Here is a 20,748-nt window from a genome sequence, read left to right on the forward strand (position 1 = left end):
TATGAATAACAACAAATAACAATCAACAACACCCTGTCTTGGTCATGGGTCAGTAAATACTTGGTAGCTCTATGGTGGGCTCTTTCTACTGCCATGCCCATGGCAGATATTGCTAATCAATCAAGACACTTTCTGCTGACCAGTCTCACATGTTCTCAGCACAGGGCTTCAGGCAGTCACTACTAATTGATCCAAGAGGTCTGCAAGATAAAACCTGTTTGCCACCCTCTGGCCTGGGTCTTCCCCAAAGTGTTTTTATATATGTGGCTCCTCTCCATAGAAACGGCTAAGCATGTAGCTCAGACAGAGCCAGTGTGGGGCCAGGATGGGGCACATTGGCATCTTTAGATTGCTGTAGTCAAAGCTCTAGCTGTCCAGGAGCTGCCACTCCTCGTGTCCATCTGGAATTTATCTGGAGAAAGGCATGAGCTGAGGATGAAAAAAAAAAAAAGGCTGGGTGCTGTGGCTCATGCCCGTATCTCAGCATGTTAGAAGACTGAGGCAGGAGGATCACTTGAGGCCAGGAGTTTGAGGCTGCAGTGAGACGTGATCACACCACTATACTCTAGCTGGGCAACAGAGTGAGATTCTGTCTCAAAAGAAGACAAGAATAAAGAATGAAGGCAGCAGTGTGGGCATGGCCAGGATATGGAGGGCTGGGGAGGCAGTGGACCGAGCTCCCTGGCAGTGTGAGAGCCCCTCGCTGTGCCCCTAGCCACACCCACACACCTGGTGGGCAGACCGCTGGCCACTGTGGCTGTCACCATGAGTATTGAGCACTCCCTGCCTGGGGATGGCGTCCGAGAAGCCACTGGCATGGCCCCTGTCCCATCTCCCAGGCCTCACTATGGATCTGCTTTGTTTCCTGTGCCAAGCGTTCCCTGTGGCTCTGTTTTCAGGCTATGTTTTCTCTTCTTCTCTCTCTCCTCTTCCTCCTGCTGCCTCCCACTCTGTGCTGCTGCAGTTTCCCAAGGTGAGTCTGCGGATGGACGTGTGGGCCTCGTGCTGCTGCTTGGGGCCCTCCCCTCCCCCGAGACCCCCACTCTTGCACACAAACACCCCACCCACTCTCCCAGTGGGTCAATGGGCTTTTACGTTTAGCTTTAACTTTTGGTTTGGAAAATGCTTAAACACAGACAAAAGTAGAGCCCCTAGTAAAATGAGGCCCTAATGCCCACACCAGCCTCAGCCGCTATCAATTCATGGCCAGCCTCCTTTCCTCTGTCATTCGCTACATCTTCCCTACCCCAGCATGGGTTTATTGGCACCCAAAATTGAGAAATACTCTGCTAAATGAAGAGAAAAAAGCAGCTCAATACACCAAAGCTCCTCTTCAGACTAAGTTCACTGGCTAATAGGAATAACCACTCAGCAAATTCTGCTCATGTAATAGCAGCTGGGAATATTTCAGTAGGTATTTTTTTTCTTCTTTTGAGACAGAGTCTTGCTGTGCCTCCCAGGCTGGAGTGCAGTGGCGCAATCTCAGCTCACTGCAGCCTCCACCTCCTGGGTTCAAGCGATTCTCCTGCCTCAGCTCCCGAGTAGCTGGGACTACAGGTGCGTGCCACCACACCCAGTTAATTTTTTGTATTTTTAGTAAGACGGGATTTCACCATGTTAGCCAGGATGGTCTCAATCTCCTGACATAGTGATCTGCCCGCCTCGGCCTCCCAAAGGGTATCTTCTTAAGAAAACAAGCACAATACCCTTTCACACCTAAATAAAACAGTAACAATTCCTTACTATCCACAGAGCTCACTTTTTCCCAAAGGACTCAGATCAACAATGTTTTAAAGGTTTAGCCTTCAGGCGCCCTTTCCCGCCATAACCGTCCAGCAGGTTGGACGCACACAGGGATGGCTGCTCCCCTCTGTATGCCATCTTCCTCCTTTCTTCCTCCTTCCTTCCTCCTTCCATCCACCTATACCAGATGCCCAACCCTTAGGGAAGCCTGCCAGGCACCTGCTCCCAAGGCTCTGCATTGGGAAATCACACCAGACCAGTCTGTGAGCAGCTTCCAGATGTGGGTTCAGGAGCACGTCGATAGCCTTTTAGCTCCCACCCCAAATGCCTGCCCGTCATACATTTCCAGTAGACCCAGTACTCCACATTTCCCGATTCATTCTTTTGTTTCCCATTAGAAAGTCAAAGCCCTTGGGAAAAGTCGTGTTCTGATGGTAGCAGTTATTTGCACCTTACTATAAACAATGCCTCCTGTGTGCATTCTGGGCTAGGAGCACCTCCTGGAGAAATCCTGAAGGAAGCAGGTGTCTAACCATCTCTCCTTTGCTTTTTCCTCACAGGCTACAAGGAGCAGGGCATCCCACAGCAGCTGTGAGCCCACGGGAGCCACTGGGGAGATCCAGGGGGGCCCTGTGAGGGCTGCACCAGGCAGCTTTGGGCACAAGGACCTTTACATGTTCTCTTCTGCCATTTTCTGGACTGGGGGTGGAAAGGGGGTATTTTTAAAAATATTATTTATTTTGAAAACGCATCTGCTTTTCTCAGCAGGTTGTGAGGGCTGCCAGCCCCTCCTGCTCCGGAAAGCACTGTGGGCGCAGGCACCAGAGCATCAGAGAGTGGGGTGGAGATGAGAACGCCCACAGAGAGGCTGGGATGCTCCGGCAGGCTCCAACCGGCCTTGCTGTACCCACTGCCCACTGCAAGGGCACGCCACAGCTGCTGGGCCGGGCCACACAGGGCCCTGTCTGGGTGAGCAGGGGCTCACCAAGGGGACAGGACTGTGGTAGACCCATCCTCTGGGACCCCACCTGCCTCAAAATCTGGTGCCCCAAGTGTTTACTGTGTGGTCTCCTGGGGGCAACACCAGGGTGGGGGTGAGGATGGCCAGGCTCCAACCTAGCGTGGAAAGGCCCACTGTGCCCACAGCCGGCCTGAGGCCTCGGGGAGAAGACCAGTCCCACAGGTGTCTCCTGGGCCTGCCTCCCTGACCGCACCCCCCGCCTCCTCACAGCTGAAATCTAAGGGCTGGGTGTGTCGTGACCTGTGTTTTCCTGGGAAGGAGAGGAGTGGCTCCTTCCCTGGGGTGAAACTGCCAGAACTGCCAGATGTTTATACACAAAGTTACTAAACCGAAGCAAGAGTGGGCAGACTAGCAGCCTTTCACCCAATACTTAACAGCATTTCTGGCCCACATTCCTTTTTCTGAAGTCATTGGGGCCAGATGTGTCTCCGAATTGAGAAGTTTTAGATTTGAGAAAGACAATGCGATCCATTTATCGTACACTTTCTAACTTCCCGGCAGAGTGTGGAACATCTCGCCTATCATCAGGCACGTGAATATTTCTGCAGAGAAACATGTGACTAGTCCCATTAATTGGGAGCTATACAAACTGTAAATAGCCTCACCTCAGTTCAGTCTAATTTTGCCACTAAGTAACTTAGGGAAAAACTTACCATTTGAGAGCTTTTAGGGTTTCAGAATTGCAAGAACAATTGTATGGGGTTGTGGACATGGATCTGAATATCCTACTTACAAACAGATGCATTAGTGGGTGAAATTGTCAGCATTACACGGGGACTCCTTCAGTTGCCAAAGGACCACGGGCCTCTTTAAGGAGCCCCTCTGTAAGTGATTGGGACAGGGCTAGATCCCTAATGAGGGCTAGGGGTGGGGAGAATCTAGCAGAAGTTGTCCGGGATACTGTGGATCAAGTATCAATCTGAAATTAAGAGAAATTATAGTAAGAGGATGGACATTTACATGTCTGTTTCCTTTCCTTTCATTTTCATTCTAACATAGGAAATGCTAACAGGTGGGGCTGGCCCAAAGTCAAGCTTCTGACTCCACTTGACACAGTGCCATTGGGCATGTCCCTCTTCGAAGGGCTTGTTTGTCTATCAGAGACCGTCAGAACTCCATGAGGGCAGGAGAAGGGATTTTGCAGGATGAAAGTGCTTGGGAAGCAGTGGCCACCATTCTGGAGGTTTCAGTCCACCTACCCCATCCACTGGGCTTTCTAATCACAGTCCTGCCTGAGAAGCCGGCCCTGCCGCCCACCTCTTAGCATGGATCCCTCAGCTACTGTCCATCTTCCATTGCCGCCTGGGGCTGGGCTGCCATTTTTGAACACCTGGCAGTGTCTTTGTCGCATCCTGTCCTCTCTTCTTACAGACCCCGACCCAGGCCTTTGCCTTCTTCTCTCCTGTTTGGAAGCCTCTGTATCTTCAAGGTGTGGGAACAGATTTGGTTTTCTCTAAAAAGCTAGAACCTTCTGCTGTGTGCAGCGGGCATCCTCCAGGCTGGTGCTTGCTGCTCTCGAGGAAGCTGCGTCAGAGTGGAGCCGCCCCTCCACTCAGATAAAATAGCTTCAGCTGCAGGAAGCCGCCCCCTCCCATGCCCACCAGCCCACAGCCCTTCACCCCACACAGCCCCCAGAGTTTGCCCGACACCCCCTGAGTGATGACAGGTCTCAGGAGGGGGCCGCCCCCACACATGGGAGGGAGAATCTTATTTTCCCCGCTTGGGCTGGGGGCGGCTGCTGAGGGGGTGAAGAAGAGATAGCAATTTGTGTCGCATGTTTAGTGACACAATCCAGAGGCAGGTGGGACTTTCTTGAGTGGCAGGTGTCACCCTGGGTCCTGTGTGGGACGGCTTAATACAGGGGTTTGTGTGTTTGTGTGTGTGGAGGGCCATTGCGCCCCCAGATCCTCCTCTCCCCCGATGGCTGCGTCTCTAAACCTGGGAACACATCAGCCTCAGAAGGAGGCCCCTTTCCGGGTAACTGATGTGTGGGAGAAGCCAAGAGGCCCCTGCCTGTCTCCTGAATGAGGCTGTGAGGGTTGCCACGTGGGCGGGACCGGTTCAAAATAGCACCCCCGCCCCTCTAAATTAGACCGTGGTCTCATCATGATCATCTTCAGTAGATAAGGGACAGTGGCTGATTTACTCCAAGTAGTTCCAGCTGGCCACTCAGACCAGGGCCAGAGTTAACTTCTCAAACACCAGCCAGCTGAAAATTAGGGTTCTCATGCTGGCAAGTGCTTGGTTGACACACAGCCCTTTGGTGACAAAGCTGGGCTTTGCCTGGATAGTGCAGACAAGGCTGTTGGTTCAGAGGCTGCAGGGCACATTCCAGGTTGGGGCCTTTTGTCAGTCGGAATTCAATAGGACGCTCCCTGGCTGTGGGTGTTCAGTGCAGGAATCACAGGCTTGCAGAGAAAGTCAGAGGCAATGAGATGCTCCCAGTACCCAACTGTGCCACTGGGATCAGGGTGGCCATTCCCTGATCTAGGGTCAGAGTGGGACACTAGAGCCAGAGTGAGCTGTGGGTAGCCTGGGTGTGTCCTGCAGACGGTGGAGACTGTTGATTTGGATGTTGGGCTCTGAGTCAGTTTTAGAACCAAGGATCTCAGGCTGAGAAGGCCAGGTCCCCATGGGAGCGGCAGGAGTCTGATGGCTCCTGGCTGCGGTACCAGCCCCCAGCCCGACTGCCTAGCACTGGGGCTGCAGGGCGGGAGCTCTGCTGCTGGGGCCCACCCCAGCCTGCCACGCCACTGGCCTTGCCATGGTAAGGAAGGGGCAGGCAGCATGGTTCCCACCCTCAGCTGCCCCAGACCCACGCATCCAGCCCCAAGAACAGCCTCACCCAGGCACGGTGCAGGGCATTTTAGCTCCTGGGAGAGGAGATGCTTTTGTGAGTTTCAGATGTCAGAGCAGAAGCTCCAAGAGAGAGGAAGGCGTATGCCCCCAAACACTCGGCTCCTAAGTGGCAGGACAGGCAAGTGGCCAGGTTGGGCCACCCCCACAGCCTGTGCCGTCCACACACTAACTACAGCACTCCCAGAAGAAGGAGCAGAATCACAGGCAGCCCAGAGCAGGTCCTGTGGAGGGGTCCTCGCCCCTCAGGAGTGATAGGGTGATTATGTCACATGTTTAGTGACACAATTCCACCTGCGTCTGGATTGTGTCACTAAACATGCAACATAAATTACCATCTCTTCTCCATCCCCTCAGCAGCCGCCCCCACCCCAAGCTGGGAAAATAAGCTCCCTCCCATATGTGGGGGCGGCCCCCTCCTGAGACCTGTCATCACTTAGGGGGAGTTGGGCAAAACCTCCTAGGAAGGTCCTGGACGCCTCCACCCTGCCCCACAAGGCTCCGTACTCCCACCTGCCTGGGCAGCCCTCACACCCATGCTCCCTCCTTTAGGCAGGCCCAGAAGGGCGCCTCTTCCTGAGGGTGTCGGGGGATGGCAGCAGAGAGACAGCTGGTATTAGGAGCTTCCCCATCCTAATATGCAGGACCAAGTCTCCCGCTCTCGCAGCCAGGGGCTCCAGCCATGCTGGCACAGGCATCTCAGAGGTGTGAGATGAACTCAGCCTCATGCAGGATGCCCAGGGTTAGGGAGCAGTAAGGAGGATGCTACAGAAAGGAAATGCAGAAAGAAAAAAAGCCACATGGTTAACTTTTCCCCTGGAGGGCAAAGGGGTCCGGCTCTCAAAAAGAAAAGCCAGGCACAGATCCCAACACCAAGTGTAAGGCAGCGCAAAGTGGGGCTGAAACCCCAGGACCGGGTCAAAGGCCCTCCGAAGGCCCGAGGTTCTCGAGGAGGAGGGGAAGCTGATAGGGCCCTGGTCCTTCTGCACCAGCGTGGCTCTTTAAACTACAAAACACCCACGAAGCCAAAAACCCTGAAACATGTTCTTTAGCTAACCCCTTCCCTGCCCAGATGCCTGCAATTCTGAGAATTCACTTCAGTTTTGCCGGGATCCATCCCTTGGGCCTGAGGGTGGAGAGCCGGGCCTCCTCAGGGTCCCTTCTAGGCTCCCAGGCCCACCTTAGGCTTTAATTGCACTGGCTGTTTCTTATGGTGTTAGTGAATTTTGCAAAGAAAGCCCAGAGCATTGCATAAATGCTTGGGGGCGTGTCATTTAAATGGAAGTTCTCCAATAGTGGCTGAAGGCAGAGTTTACTGTTATTCCTCCCTCTTGCTGGCTTTGTTGGAGGGCTTTTATTAGAGGGATTGGAGGTGGGAGAGCACTTTTAAAGTGCACCCCACCCCCTGCACCGGAGCTGCACCTAAGCTTCCCAGAGACCATGACCTTGTATGTGGCTGGAGGCCTCAGGCTTAGGGAGCAGCGTGAAGCCTTTGCTGCCAACCCACCCAGGAAAGAAGCCGGGCCTCAGGTTGAGGAAAGACAGGGTTTCCTCTCCAGGTAGTGGCCTCAGGCAGTCCTCACCAGGGGGACACCTCCCTGCTTTGCATTAACTCATCAGCAAGCTCAGTGAGAGCTAACGTGGGCCCAGCGGTCCTGTGCTTGGAAATGATGCCTTCACCCCCACACTCCTGCCTTCACCCCCACACTCCTGCCTTCACCCCCACACTCCTGCCTTCACCCCCACACTCCTGCCTTCACCCCCACACTCCTGCCGTCCCAGCCTCCGCAGGTGAAGCTGCAAGGTGAGCAGAGGCAGGAGTGGGGACACACTCTTCAAGGACAGCACTGCCCCTTCTCCCTCCAAAGAGCTCTGTGCGCTGGGTTTGGGGATGAGGTGCCAGCCTGGTCGGGGGAGGTGATTGTGGTCCTTCTGACCGGCTTGGATCTTGAAAACAATCACAAAAAAGTTCAGCCCGAGCAGGGGGGTGCAAGGCTCAGGGGCCTGTGTTTTCATCAGTTTTCTTCCTGCAAGATTCTTAGAGCTGGATGTTCACGGGATCATAGGGGCACGGAGGTGGTCACGCTCAGACAGTCATGCACTGCCCTAAATCCCACGCCCTGCAGAGATAGGAAGAATCCCAACCAGAGTGACCCCAAACGTTCCCTTGTGGCCCAAGAGTGAGTTCCGGCCTGAGTGCTGTTATGACTGCCGGCGTCTCTCCGACTGCCTCTCACCTCAGTTTAACCATCTACAGGTTAGGAACAAAGAAGGGCTGAGGCAGCCATTGTTTCCCCATTTCCGTCAGAGCCAAGGGCTTGGAGGGCCAGCCCCATCCAGGCAAGGGCTGTCCTCTCCTGCCCAGGCCTCACCTCCTTGCTGCAGCTGGCAAGATTCTTTCTAGCAGAACAGAAACACTGGCCCCCAATTCTACTCTCCCCTCCTGATGCTACCGCAGAGGGCAGAAAGGTGCCCTGTAGCGTCCACTGTGTGTGTGTCCTGAGTTTCCAGTGCAAGTCATCTGGATTTGCATTTAGCTAGGGAACCTCGGCCCTCAAACCCTCTCCCTCTCTGCCTGAATGTGCTAAAATGCCAACCATCCAGGCAGGTGTGGATGCCACAGTCCATCCCCATTGCATTTCACCTGCACATGGACAGAGGCACACACTCACACACATTCCCAGCACCTTTGACTGCTGGGGGAAGCAGGCCAGGGTCTGCCTGGAGCCTCAGGATTGGGACTTATCTCCAAAGGAGCCCACACCCCCTCTTCCGGGATGGGCGCTGGCTGGCAGCACTTTTTTCCCTCATCACATCCCCCACCCCTGCCCAGCCCACATGCACATGCTGCTTCCTGTCTCCAGGGCCCTAGCCTGTGGATCTCTTGCTCCCATGCACTCCTAGGGTGAGTGGGCTCAGCACCAAACCTGGCTGTGCCCATTCCCCACAACCCCAGCTTGGCCTCCTGTGGGAAGGGGAAGGCGGACCTGCCCAGAGGGGAGGGGCAGCGTTCCCACCCACCTGCTCCAGCACAGGAACCAGGGAGGAAAGAAAGGAGAGGGAGGTTCCATTCACCGTTTTCTGGGTTAGCGCTTCATTGGATGTTTCAAGCAAGGGACAAAGTGATGGTGGCTGTAACAGGCTCCTCATGGGCACCGTCACCCCAGAAGGCCTGGGCACCCATGAGAACCTGTGGCCAGCCCTTTTCATCGGCTAAGTTCCCTGCTGTTGTGCGTGGTGCCATTTTTTTTAAAAAAGCCAACATATATAAAAACAAAACAACTGGTTCTGTGTGTATCAACCTAATTTACATACGAATGAGTGTTGTGTTGTGATTTGCAGTGTTTTGACACCGTGATTGGCTTTGTTTGGGTCTCTCTTCTTTCTCTGAAATTAACTGCTGTGCGTTTTCACTGTTCTTAGAGAAGACTCTGAGCTCCTGGGGTTTTCTTGTCTCACTTCTACCCTGACCCGCTGGGAGCCCACCCCACCCCAGTCCAGCCATGAGGGTATTTCCAGCCTATTCCAATGACTGGAACACTTCTTGGAAGAAAACGTCTAATGTCGGGGACCTAGGGACACTTCCAGACTTGCCCTGGCCAGAACCCTGCAGCCTGGGGCCCAAGCCCGCCTGCAGCTCAGCTTTCCCCAACACCCTCAGGACCCAGCCCCAGCAGACCTTCCCTGGGAGCTGCTCAGGGGTCTCCACAGCGCCCTCTAGGGGCCAAGCAGGGTTCCAGATTCTCCAGCCTTCTGCCGGCTTTAAAACCCTTCACTCAAGCAGCATTACTGTACATGCAATGAAAAATACTATATATGACAGTCAAAACCTGTGTACATATCTCCATGTACATATTTATACATACACACACCTTCCTATTATAAATATATAAAGCATGACATCTCTTTGGCATTCCAAGTTTGTGTTTTTTTAAATCCTTGGAAATATGGCTTTGGAAACCTTTTTCTTCCTTTCCCTCTTTTCTATGTTGTAATAAACATTCATGTGACCTTTCCGGTAGTTTCTCAAATCCCTGTGTCCTCCCGTGTTCCTAATCGAACAGATCTCTGACTGGGACAACACGCCTTCCTCCCCACCTCTGCAGCCTTTGCCATTGGTTTGCTTTCCGTTATGAGGGCTGTCCTTCCCCAAGGCAGGTCTTGCGTTCTTTCAGACCTTTTTCCCGAATTCCCTTTCTTCCGAAAGGCTTGTGCAAGTGACTCTTCAAACAGCCTCATCTTTGATAATCTGATCCCTTTGCAACCAGGAATTTGCATGCTAAATCAAGCATCAGGCCCCAGATTGAGTTCACCAAGAATAAGTGTACAGATGCAGCTCATTTCCTGCTCTTAATTGTTAGACTGGTTGATGAGGGAAATGTGGGCAACATACATATTTGACAAAGACTTCTGAATAAATGAGAGTCTGGGTAAGATTGGTTAGGAGAATGTATAACTACCTGTTCAGTTACAATGAAGGACAGGTTGCACCTGGGAGAGAATTGCATCCACAACCCAGCCAATGCCTTCGCTCATAATGGGATGAAGACCTACAGAACTTACTAAATTTGTGGATAAGGAGAAATAAGTATATTAGATGAACAAATCAGAATCCCAAAATATCCCAACAGGCAGAGGCAATCTAACGCGATGAAATCTAATAGCGTTCAATGAAAGAGTTGCGCTTGACATGAAGAAAGCTCCGTGCTTTCCTTCATCCCTGGGGAGTTACCCAACAGGCAGCTCAGTGTTCATCACGGCATGCTGGGGCTGACTACACAGGCCACCTGGTTTCAGATGCACGAGGAGCTGCAGGCTGGGGTCCGGAATGAAACCGCATCTGCAGCGTTGCATTCAGTACTGGGTGCCGTGGAGGGGCAAGTGCTCTGACAGTGAGTGTCCAGGTGTCATTTCTGTCACTCACACCCAGGGGAAGGGCCCCGCCTCCTGCCATTTCCTCAGGCCAGCCCAGCACCCTTAGGGTCCACTTACCCGGAGAGAGGCTGCAGTCTCAATGGCCTCGATGCTGCTTTTGTCCAAAAGAGTGAATCATCTTCAAAGCACAACCTCTGGTGAGACTTGAAGCTCTACTGCAATGGCCCCTCCAAGGCCCCAGAAATGGCATCTGTGCCTCAGGTTGACTTCAGTTGCTGCTAAGACCAGGACCTAAAGCTCAAGGCAGTACAATGACCAAGGCACTCTCAGAGTCCCCCAGACACTCTAGGGAGCATTTTGTGATCATTTGCATTGTCCAAATACTCGATGTGCTCAGATTAAACTGGAATGCTCCCGGCTGGAGGATTCTTCTGCAGTCACTCAGTTTCAGAGGGGCTCATCAGAAGGCACAATGGGAGATAAAGTTAGCTCCCCTTCCAGCACTGCCAATAGAAGGGAAGACACCATTTGAATGTACTAACATTCCCTCTCTTCTCCCAGCACCAAGCCTCTTAATCTCAGGAAGGGTGACGTGCGTTGAGCCAGCCACTGCCTCTCTGCTGGGGGTGACAGAACTTTGACAGAGTTCTCCTCAAACCCAGAAGGAAAGGGCTGTGACAAACATGAAGAAATCTGCTCCCCACAACTCCCTACACCCCAGACCCTAGGCCCTGGGAGAGGCTCGTGCTTGCCAGTGGCCAGTCACAGGAAGGGACACATGAGGATGTGCAGGGGACGGGGGGCTCGAGGAGGTGGGAAGGCAGTGCTTGGGTTTGCGGACGGGGTTGCCGATGCATTCCTCAGAGCAGGAGTACAGCCCAAACCTGGTGCAGTGAGAGTCCCGGGTGGGGGACCCTGGGAGGCACATCAGTGCAGGCTGCATGTTGGGCCACTGAACCCAGAGGATGGGTCTTCATTCCCAAGAAGACCAAGACGGACATTTCTGGGCTCCTAATACCAAGTCAGCTTCTGAGTAAAGCCTTAGGGAAAGGTCATGGGACCCAAGATTCAGTGTATATAAAACACGTCAGGAACAACTTGGGGTGATAAAGTTGCAGGACTTTTCCTTAGTTCAGCCATGAAAACTCAGGCTCAAGGACAATTTGAATGGAGAATGAGACAGGGTTTTATTGGGTGAAAGGAAGAAAAGGGGGAAACGGAGTCGCGCTAGGCCAGAGTCCTTGCTAGAGCGCTTCCTGCCCACAGCTTGAGTCCCAGGTTCCACACAGGAAAGGGAGGGCGAGGCTCCTCCTTGCTGCAAACGTCATGAACTTCCCGAAGCTCCATCTCACTGTGCAGGCCGGTTGCAGTTTCTGCAGGGACCCCCTCCCACCTGGCTGTCTCATTCCCCCCTCTAAAGAAGTCCATCTAACTGCCCTTAGGTTAAGGATAAGGATGAAGACCGATCTTAACTGCTTCCTGATGACAGGGGGCACTGTTTTTGGGAAACGGCAGTCAGAGCTCCCTCAGATGCCTGTCTAAGGGTTCCCAGCAGAAGAGGCCATCATCAGAGGCTCCGGTTGCACGACTGTTCAGAGTTTGATGGCCTGAAGGCAAGAACAGACAAACAGGGTCATTAGAAAACATGTAGCAAAACAAAACAGGCCGGGCACAGTGGCTCACGCCTGTAATCCAGCACTTTGGGAGGCCGAGGCGGATGGATCACCTGAGGTCGGGAGTTTGAGACCAGCCTGACCAACATGGCGAAACCCCATCTCTACTAAAAATGCAAAAATTAGCCGGGCATGGTGGTGCACACCTGTAATCCCAGCTACTAGGGAGGCTGAGGCAGAAGAATCGCTTGAACCCGGGAGGGAGGCAGAGGTTGCAGTGAGCCGAGACCAGGCCACTGCACTCCAGCCTGGGCAACAAAAGCGAAACTCTGTCTCGAAACAAAACAACACAAAACAACAACAACAAAAAAAAACAAAAACAAAAACCCAAAAGGAAACAAGGGGAGACAAGCGGAGGGGTAAGGACAGCTCAAAAATGTTGAGGCCTTTTACCAGTTTGTACAGGGAGAGGGAGGCCAAAAGCCCAACTGGCAAAAACTGGACCCTTTTGCTGGCATGTCGGGCTTCTGAGTTCCCGTCCCCTGAGCCCAATCCTAAGCCAACCAGTTTAAGGTTTGGGAAATTAACTGTTTCCAGTTTGGAGGATGCGTCTGAGGGAATTGTCCCATAGTACAGAGACACAATGACCTATCAGTGAAGAGAGGACAGAGGAGAAGAAAGGAAAAAAGAAGACACCTTCTGAAGGAGTCCCAGGGATTCAGGGTGCATTTGAAAGGGGTACAGACTGCAGATGAATTGCTACCCATCTGGAAAGAGGGGAGCAGGTGTCCCTGGTTCCCTTCTCTTCCTAGCAGATACCCAGGGTACATGAGAGAGAGAGAGAAAAGAGCGTCCTCTTTCCCTCTTCCATCCTTGCGTCCCGGTGACCTTGGCAGGTGCCGCCATGAGTGCCAAAGTGGCTTGCACCCATGAAGCAGGGAGGGCCTAGAGAATAGGAATTATCCACTCTCACTTATGCCTCTGTCTCCTACTGTCAGTAGCCTTGGAGTTCCCTAGATCTCATTTATGCCATGGATATTTGTGCCATGGGTTTATCCATGAAACAAGAAGCTTGGGGTTGGCTTAATTGGCAGGAATGAGCTACGCTCACCTGCACCGTGCCTTTTAACCTCTGTTGTCATTTGTCTCTGGATCCCTCAGATCCAGTTTTCCTTCCTAGGACTTTGACCCAAAGCTTGGAATTGAGTTTGGGACAAAAATGTGTCTTGGGGGGGTGCATGGACTCCTTATCATAAGCCAAATGCTAAGGTGAAACTGTGGAATTGAGTCCTCCTCCAACAAGGGAGAGAAAAAGATGTCTTGTGACACAACCGGATAACTGGTGGCTATAGTTATGCTTGAGAGGGTTTGGGTGCATGGTCCTTGGCTTTGATTAGTTTTCTTGGTCTTACTTCCCCAAAAAGGAAACCTCCAAGTGATGGGCATCCTATTTATTCCAATCACCCAGCAGGACTTGCAGGATAATTGCCCAGAGCTAGAATATTGATCCAGATTTCTACATTACCCATCCCTTTTGTTCTTTCTGAGCTGCAGCTGGAGATTGCTGGTTGGTTCACAAGAGCAAGTAGGGTTAGTCTAAAATTAGGTGAAACTTAAAAACAACCAATGAGTTTAGAATTTAATGACAAATGTATAATAAGTTTTGAAACATGATTTCTCTCTCTCCAGTCCTCATTTTTGTTAAAAAATCATCATAGGACTGAATGGTTTGCAAAATAGACTTTAGTCTTATACTTGGCCTGATTAATTGCATAAAGTGCAGCAAGAATAATTATTTCTACATAGACCTTTTGGATTGGCTTTGATGCAAGTTTGTTCCACAAGGAATCTCAGATAAGACCGTTTAATGCTGAGCCCAACCATGGGTTTGTATCCTCAAACAACTGTAAGTTTACCTTAAGGTCCCAAGATAAACTTGGAGCTCCCGGACCTGTTAGAAAGTGACATTCTTTACCTGTAGAGGAGAAAGAATCCTGTACAGGGACTGCGTAGGCAAGGGTTTGAGGCCAGTTTCTTCCACAGGGCTTTTATCAGCTCTGCAAGTCAAGATTGACTCCTTAAAGGGAAGCATACCCTTCTAGTCAAAGCCTTGGTAAAATAACCACTTTCTCCAATTGTGTTCCGTTGCAAAAGAAAAATGGATTCTTATTGCACTGATGTAAACAGCCATATTACTGTAAGAATACTCACAGATAGTTTCCAAATTCTAGAGGAACCAGGCAGAGAGAAACAAACATGCTCCAAATTTTTGTTCATAGGAGTAAACCTTACTCAATTATTAAAGGCTGTAAATAGTTCCAAGTAAGTTTCCTTAACTATGAAAAACAAAACAAGAATCAGCAATATTCCAATCAAAAGTCAAAAAGGTTGCTTCAGCTTTCTGAGTTCAGTTCATTTAGTTAACTCTTCTTTTGTCTAATATTTGTGAACATTTCAGCTCTTCATGAGTCCTGTACATTTTCCTTTATTCTAATGTTACAATCTCCAAAGTTATCAGAAGCCTGTATATGAGAGCGCCTGTTAAAGTTCTATAGCTTATTATAAACTATCTTTTGAAAAGAATCAAAATGAGACAACAGTTGTCTGTGAATAGCAAAATGTCCAGTGTAGTTACAGTTAGAAACACAATTGATGAAGTTTTGTTATCTTCATAGTTTACAATCACTTAACATACCAACCGTAATTATGATTGATAGCATATACTCAGACATTAGAATCTTAGAACTCCCATACAATTTTGGAACATATATTAGTATTCACAAAAGTATAGCCTAAAGAAGACTGAAGATCATTTTGCAATCCCATGTACCTAAACACGCCAAATAATCCTGTTTGCCTCTTTTTTCGGGATGTTTCAGGGGTCCTCTGAAACATCTGAAAAGCCAGGTACCAGAAAAGACAATTTTGAAACTTAAGTTTGATTTCGAGAAGCCTTTTAAATACGTTTAAAGCACCTGATACTATGAAATAGAGCTCCAGATTACCACAAACTATTTATTTTCTCAAAATCATGACTCAGAAATTTTAAAGAAGCAAAAGCTTTTGATAACCCTTTTGCATTTAGTTAATATGTTCACACAGAGAACCTCTTCTGCAAGATTAATTTCCACAGCTTTTCCACCACTTGTTTGAACCTTCAGCTTTCCCTATCTAACTCAAAATAATCCTTTAACCCTAGGCAAAAGTTTATATTTCCATGCCTTCTTATAACCTTTTACATAAAAATCACATTTTACTCTTGTTACACCCCTTGCATGTAAATCTATTTTCGGTAGTTTCAATTACATGTCATAATTGTAACTCCTAGCAATTTTTAACTTTAAGGTAAAACTTGGTAAGTTGAATTGTGCGCTAACTGCAGCCAATGTTTGCCTTCTTACTTAAGGGCCTAGTTAGTTCCACATGTCCCCAAGCCTTACCAGTTATGAAGCCGGCAAGTCAAATAGTTCTCAAAACCCAAAAAGCAGTTTGTAACCTGAAAACACTTAGCAAACTTTGCATCTGACCTGCATTAATAATCTTCACGGCTGTTTTTATTTCTCAAAGATTAAAGTCACATGAACTAAAAGGTAGCACGGATTTTATATTGCCTTTAAAAAATATTTGATCCAGGCTGGGCACGGTGGCTCACGCCTGTAATCCCAGCACTTTGGGAGGCTGAGGTGGGCAGATCACCTGAGGTCAGGAGTTCGAGACCAGCCTGGCCAACATGGTAAAACCCCATCTCTACTAAAAATACAAAAAAATGAGCCAGGCGTGGTGGCGTGTGCCTGTGGTCCCAGCTACTCAGGAGGCTGACGCAGGAGAATCGCTTGAACCCGGGAGGCGGAGGTTGTGGTGAGCCGAGATCGTGCCACTGCACTCCAGCCTGGGCAATGAGAGCAAAACTCCATCTCAAAAAAAAAAAATTTTTTTGATCCGAGCGCTTTTCTTTTTTTCTTTTTTTTTTTTTTTGAGACGGAGTCTCGCTCTGTCGCCCAGGCTGGAGTGCAGTGGCGCAATCTTGGCTCACTGCAACCTCTGCCTCCCAGGTTCAAGCGATTCTCCTGCCTCAGCCTCCCGAATAGCTGGGACTACAGGCACACGCCACCATGCCCAGCTAATTTTTGTATTTTTAGTAGAGACGGGGTTTCACCGCGTTGGCCAGGATGGTCTTGAGCTCATGACCTCGTGATCCGCCCGCCTCGGCCTCCCAAAGTGCTGGAATTACAGGCGTGAACCACCGCGCCCGGCCTGAGCGCTTTTCTTTAGGCAAAATTAATTAGAGCTCTTTTTGCAGACATCACACACAGTACATACACAGATAGGCACAAGAAAACCCAGTTGCTGGGTGGGGCCCTTTAAGGGACAGGACTAGGAAACATGAAGATATCCAACCAGAGATGGTCATCCCCTAAGGCAGGATTGTTAAACAAAGCCTTGCCAAGTGGTTACTGGCCATGCCCCAGGATGTAAAACAAGATGGAGGCTTGCAGCACAAACCATATAGACCTGCAAAGCACACCAGATTGGCCACAGCCCAACACTAGCCCCACAAATCCTTTTTCACAATTAAAGCTTTACAGAGAATATAAACAGGGATTTTTATCATTCCTAGCCTAGCAAAATGTCTTCTAGAAAGAAAGAAAAAAAAAAAACCTGCTTAAACTTAACTGCTGACAGGGCGGGTAAGAGGAAAGGAAAAAGGTTTAAAAATCCCTGGGGAAGAACCTCTTATTCTTATACAAGTGGTTCCTCCATCAGGGAGAAAAGTTTACTGCCCAATGAAGCTGAACCCCTTGGCTGGGGAAGGGGACGGCTGCTGTGGTGGTGCGTGGCTTGGAACAAGCCAGTCAACTGTGTACGACCCTTGGGCCATGCATCCCAGCTTCTGCACAGAGGGGAGAGGGAGCAAGGAGCCCCCGCTGGCCTATCCTTCCCCCAAAAGAAAGGAAAGGACCTTTCTTCTGATCTCCGGAGCCCCCGGATTTGGGGGCATGTTTTGCCCACCTTCAGAAGTTCGAGGATTAAAATGCTTAGGAGCAACAGTGAGAGGTTTTGAGTCCCCATTTCACTCACCACTTCTCCAGCCCCCAAATGGGGTGCCAAAACTTTTGCAGGACTTTTCCTTAGTTCAGTTAAAGATGGGGTTCTTTGTCCCATGGCCAGGAAAATTCAGGCTCACAGACAATTTGAATGGTGAGTGAGACAGGGTTTTATTGGGTGAAAAGGAAGAAAAGGGGGAAACAGGGAATCGCGTTACGCCAAATCCCTGCTAGAGCGCTTCCGTCGCAGCTTGAATCTCAGGTTCCACCCAGGAAGAAGTGGGGCCAGGCTCCTCTGCTGCAAACATCCTGAACTGCCCGAGGCCCCACTTCAGTGGGCAGGCTGGTTGGAGTTTCTGCAGGAACCCCCTCCCATCTGGCCGTCTCAATAATAATAATAACCATTGCCATTTGTGTCATGACATATGTTTACAAAGCACTTTCCTCCATCAAGAAGAGATTGCAACTGAACCTGCATTTATTGAGTGTCTACCACATGCCAGGAATGTTCATCTGTGCTATTTTATCTTCCCAAATAGATAAGATGGTTGAGACTATTGTCTCATTAATATTTGAAGACACAGGCTAAGAGAAGTTAAGCAACTTGTCCAAAGACTCACAGCTGGGTAGTGGTGGAGCCATGACTCCAAACCCACTCCTGCCTCTTGGCATCCAGTCTCTTATGTCCCATGGGGCTTCTCGGTCAGGGACTCTTCCTCCTCTCCCTTCTTGAAAGACACCTTCTTGAATCCCTGACCAAAGATGCTTCCAGAAATGGTAGTAGAGGTTTCTTGGCCCCCTTTGAGGAGAGGATTAGGTGGCTCTTTCACCTGGAGCATCACCTGCTGCCATAAGTACCTGCTCTGGGCATGTGGATGGACCTGCTTGAGGTAATAGGGCGACAGCAACAGTGGAAACCATGCACATTCACTGAGCCATGGGGCCTGGATATTCCTTCATGCCCACAATCAAGAACCAGAAGGAGGGACAAGAGGAGCTAGACTCTCTCCACGTACGCATAGCTGGGGAGCTAGGACAGAAGTGCCATCCCCAGGCCCTGCCCTCATGTTTCCTCACTGCCTGCTAGAGAAACACAGAGCTGAAAGTGTCAGTTCAGCCACCGCAATGTCACTCAACCAAAGCAATGGTGAGCCTTTGCCCAGGAAGCAGCAGGCTGGACTGCTCCTTGAGCAGGGTAGGCGTGTTCCCTGCATGGGCTCCCCTCCCCAGGCCCTAGCCCCCGCCCGCAGTAAGCAGGCAACCCCTGAGGTGCTGGGATGAAAAACTGCCCAGTGGAGGGTGGCTGTCAGCTGGATCATGCAGACCTTCTCACATAGTGGCTGCTAGGGGCTGAATTGTGCCCCCTCCTAATTGTTGAGGTCCTAATTCTCAGGACTTCAACAAATGTGGCTGCATTTAGAGACAGGCTCTCTAAAGAGATAATTAAGTTAAAATAAGGTCATTAGGATGGCCCTAATCCAGCATGACTCATCCATATAGGAAGAGATGATACTTGGGAGGCTGAGGTGGGAGGATCACTTGAGTCCAGGAGTTTGAGTCCTGCCTGGGCAACATAGCAAGACCCTGTCTCTGAAAAAAAAGAAAGAGAAGAGATTAGGGCACAGACATACACAGCGCATAGATAAAATACCAGGCCAGGTGCAGTGGCTCATGCCTATAATTCTAGCACTTTGGGAGGCTGAGGCAGGATGATCACTTGAGGCCAGGAGTTTGAGACCAGCCTGGGCAGCACAGCAAGACCCCATCTCTAAAATATATATATATTTTAATTATGCAGGCATGATGGCATACACCTGTAAGTTCTCAACTACTTAGGAGGCTGAGGTGGGTGGATCTCTTGAGCCCAGGAGTTTGAGGCTGCAGTAAGCCATGATCACACCACTGCACTCCAGCCTGGGTGACAGACAAAGACTCTGTCAAAAAAAACAAAAAACAAACAAAAACAAACAAACAAACAAACAAACAAAAACCATGTGGAGACATAGAGAGAAAACAGCCATCTACAAGCCAAGGAGAGAGGCTTCAGAAGGAACCGACTTTGCCTACAACTTAATCTTGGACTTTTGGCCTCCAGAGCTGTGACAAAATAAACTTCTATTGTTTAAGCCACCCAGCCTGTGATTCTGTGTTGTGGCAGCCCTAGCTAACTAACACAATGATGTGACGCAGGGATTGCTGAGATGTTCACTTGGCAGGCAGCAGGAGGAGAGGGGGATCCCCAAAGCAAGATAAGACACAGCATAGCAAGTCACCTGAATGTGGTGGCGCTTTCATGGCTCAGGGCAACAGCATCTCCTGTGCCCTGGGTTGCCTCGGATACTTCTAGGGCCCACTTGCTTCCTGGTTGTTGGGAGGCATGGCTGTGCAGCTGCTCCTGGGACCCTCACCCCCGCCAGTATCCTTGGGATAACCAGACCTGAGTGGCCAGGGGAGGCATTGTCTTCACTGGGACGTAACTGGCCTGTGAATAGCCCCTTGGGCGGGTGCCTCCTGTGCCTGCTGGACCTGGAGTTCAGGGCCCCCAAAAGGGACTCAGTCTGGAAGAGTTCTCAGAGGAGGAGGAGGAGGAGGAGGCCTATCTGCGCTCAGAGCAGGAGCCTACAGCTGTCTCGCAGTCAGAGGGGTGGATATTTATATTTTCATCAAAAATAGCTATGCTAAAAACAAAAAACAAAAAACTCTAGAAAGCAAAGAAATTTCCAAACTAAGAATGCCATTAATAGAGGAAATAAGCACTTTCAAATTCCCAGAAGCTACCGCATCTTCTGAGGTTCCAAACCAGGAGGGGAGCCCCGGAAGTCAGGGGACAGAGGATCCACCTCTGCTGTTGGCCTCTGGGAAAACTCGAAACCCATCCAGAATCCTTTGAGAAAGCCGAGGTGGCGATGTATGGAATTTATTACAAAGAAATCCGTGTTGTTGCTTTGAGCACCTGGTCCTCCAGCATGACGGTGTCCCCACAGTCTGCACCTGATGTCCCCTGAGTGGGATACAGCCCTTCGCACTTTCCCACCTAAACCTTGCCTGGCTTCCAGGTCCAGCCCGAGAACCATGTTCACCGGCGTGAGACAAGGCTGGTCTCTGCCCTCCACCCCGTAATCCAAGAGCCAGTTCCTCCATCATGAGCCCCATGGGGTTCTTGGGGAGGCTGCAGGTCCCAGAGCCCACCCCTCCCTCAGCAAATGTGGGCCTGTGGCCCCAGCCAGGCCAATAGCATGTCCTTCTTGGTGAGCTAATATGGAATGATCGGGGTCTTCAATGAGATCTTTTTAACTGGTATTATGGGAAAACGATTTTTCCTCCTGAACCTACCCATAACCAAGGTTCCCAACTCACACAGCAAGAGGCCAGCATGCAGAGGAGAGCAGAAATGAGAGATGGAGGGACAATGTCTCATGATGTCATCCCCAAGGCCAGTGCTAGCCCTGTTCCACCCAGAGTTTAATTGCATGAGCTACCTGCTCCTCCCTCCACAGTTTTGAAAACTGACATCTGAAGAAGATTGAGTCTCCTCATTCATGACCATAATTTATCGCCCCATATATTTAGCCCCCCTTTGATTTCTTTCATAAAC

General features: G+C 50.3%; 2 protein-coding genes across 4 annotated transcripts in view; one reads left to right on the forward strand and one right to left on the reverse strand.

Moving 5' to 3' along the window:
• Window positions 1-9,636, forward strand: part of STUM (stum, mechanosensory transduction mediator homolog) — a 61,573-nt gene extending 51,937 nt beyond the window's left edge. The window contains exons 3-4 of one of the 3 annotated variants that reach the window (XM_055234341.2): window positions 965-973; window positions 2,304-9,636. In XM_055234341.2, the coding sequence (XP_055090316.1) occupies window positions 965-973; window positions 2,304-2,338 (44 nt within the window). In that variant the 3' untranslated portion in view covers window positions 2,339-9,636. Of the gene's footprint in view, window positions 1-964; window positions 1,218-2,303 lie in introns of those variants that run through there. The other 2 variants (XM_063613973.1, XM_055234340.2) reach the window with 2 other exon arrangements.
• A 2,021-nt stretch (window positions 9,637-11,657) lies between these two features.
• ITPKB (inositol-trisphosphate 3-kinase B) overlaps window positions 11,658-20,748 on the reverse strand; it is a 128,705-nt gene continuing 119,614 nt past the window's right edge. The window contains exon 8 of the mRNA XM_063613360.1: window positions 11,658-12,102. Coding sequence (XP_063469430.1) covers window positions 12,088-12,102 — 15 coding nt within the window. The 3' untranslated portion in view covers window positions 11,658-12,087. The remainder of the gene's footprint in view (window positions 12,103-20,748) is intronic.

Source organism: Symphalangus syndactylus, chromosome 19, assembly GCF_028878055.3.
Source record: "Symphalangus syndactylus isolate Jambi chromosome 19, NHGRI_mSymSyn1-v2.1_pri, whole genome shotgun sequence".
Lineage (NCBI taxonomy): Eukaryota > Metazoa > Chordata > Mammalia > Primates > Hylobatidae > Symphalangus > Symphalangus syndactylus.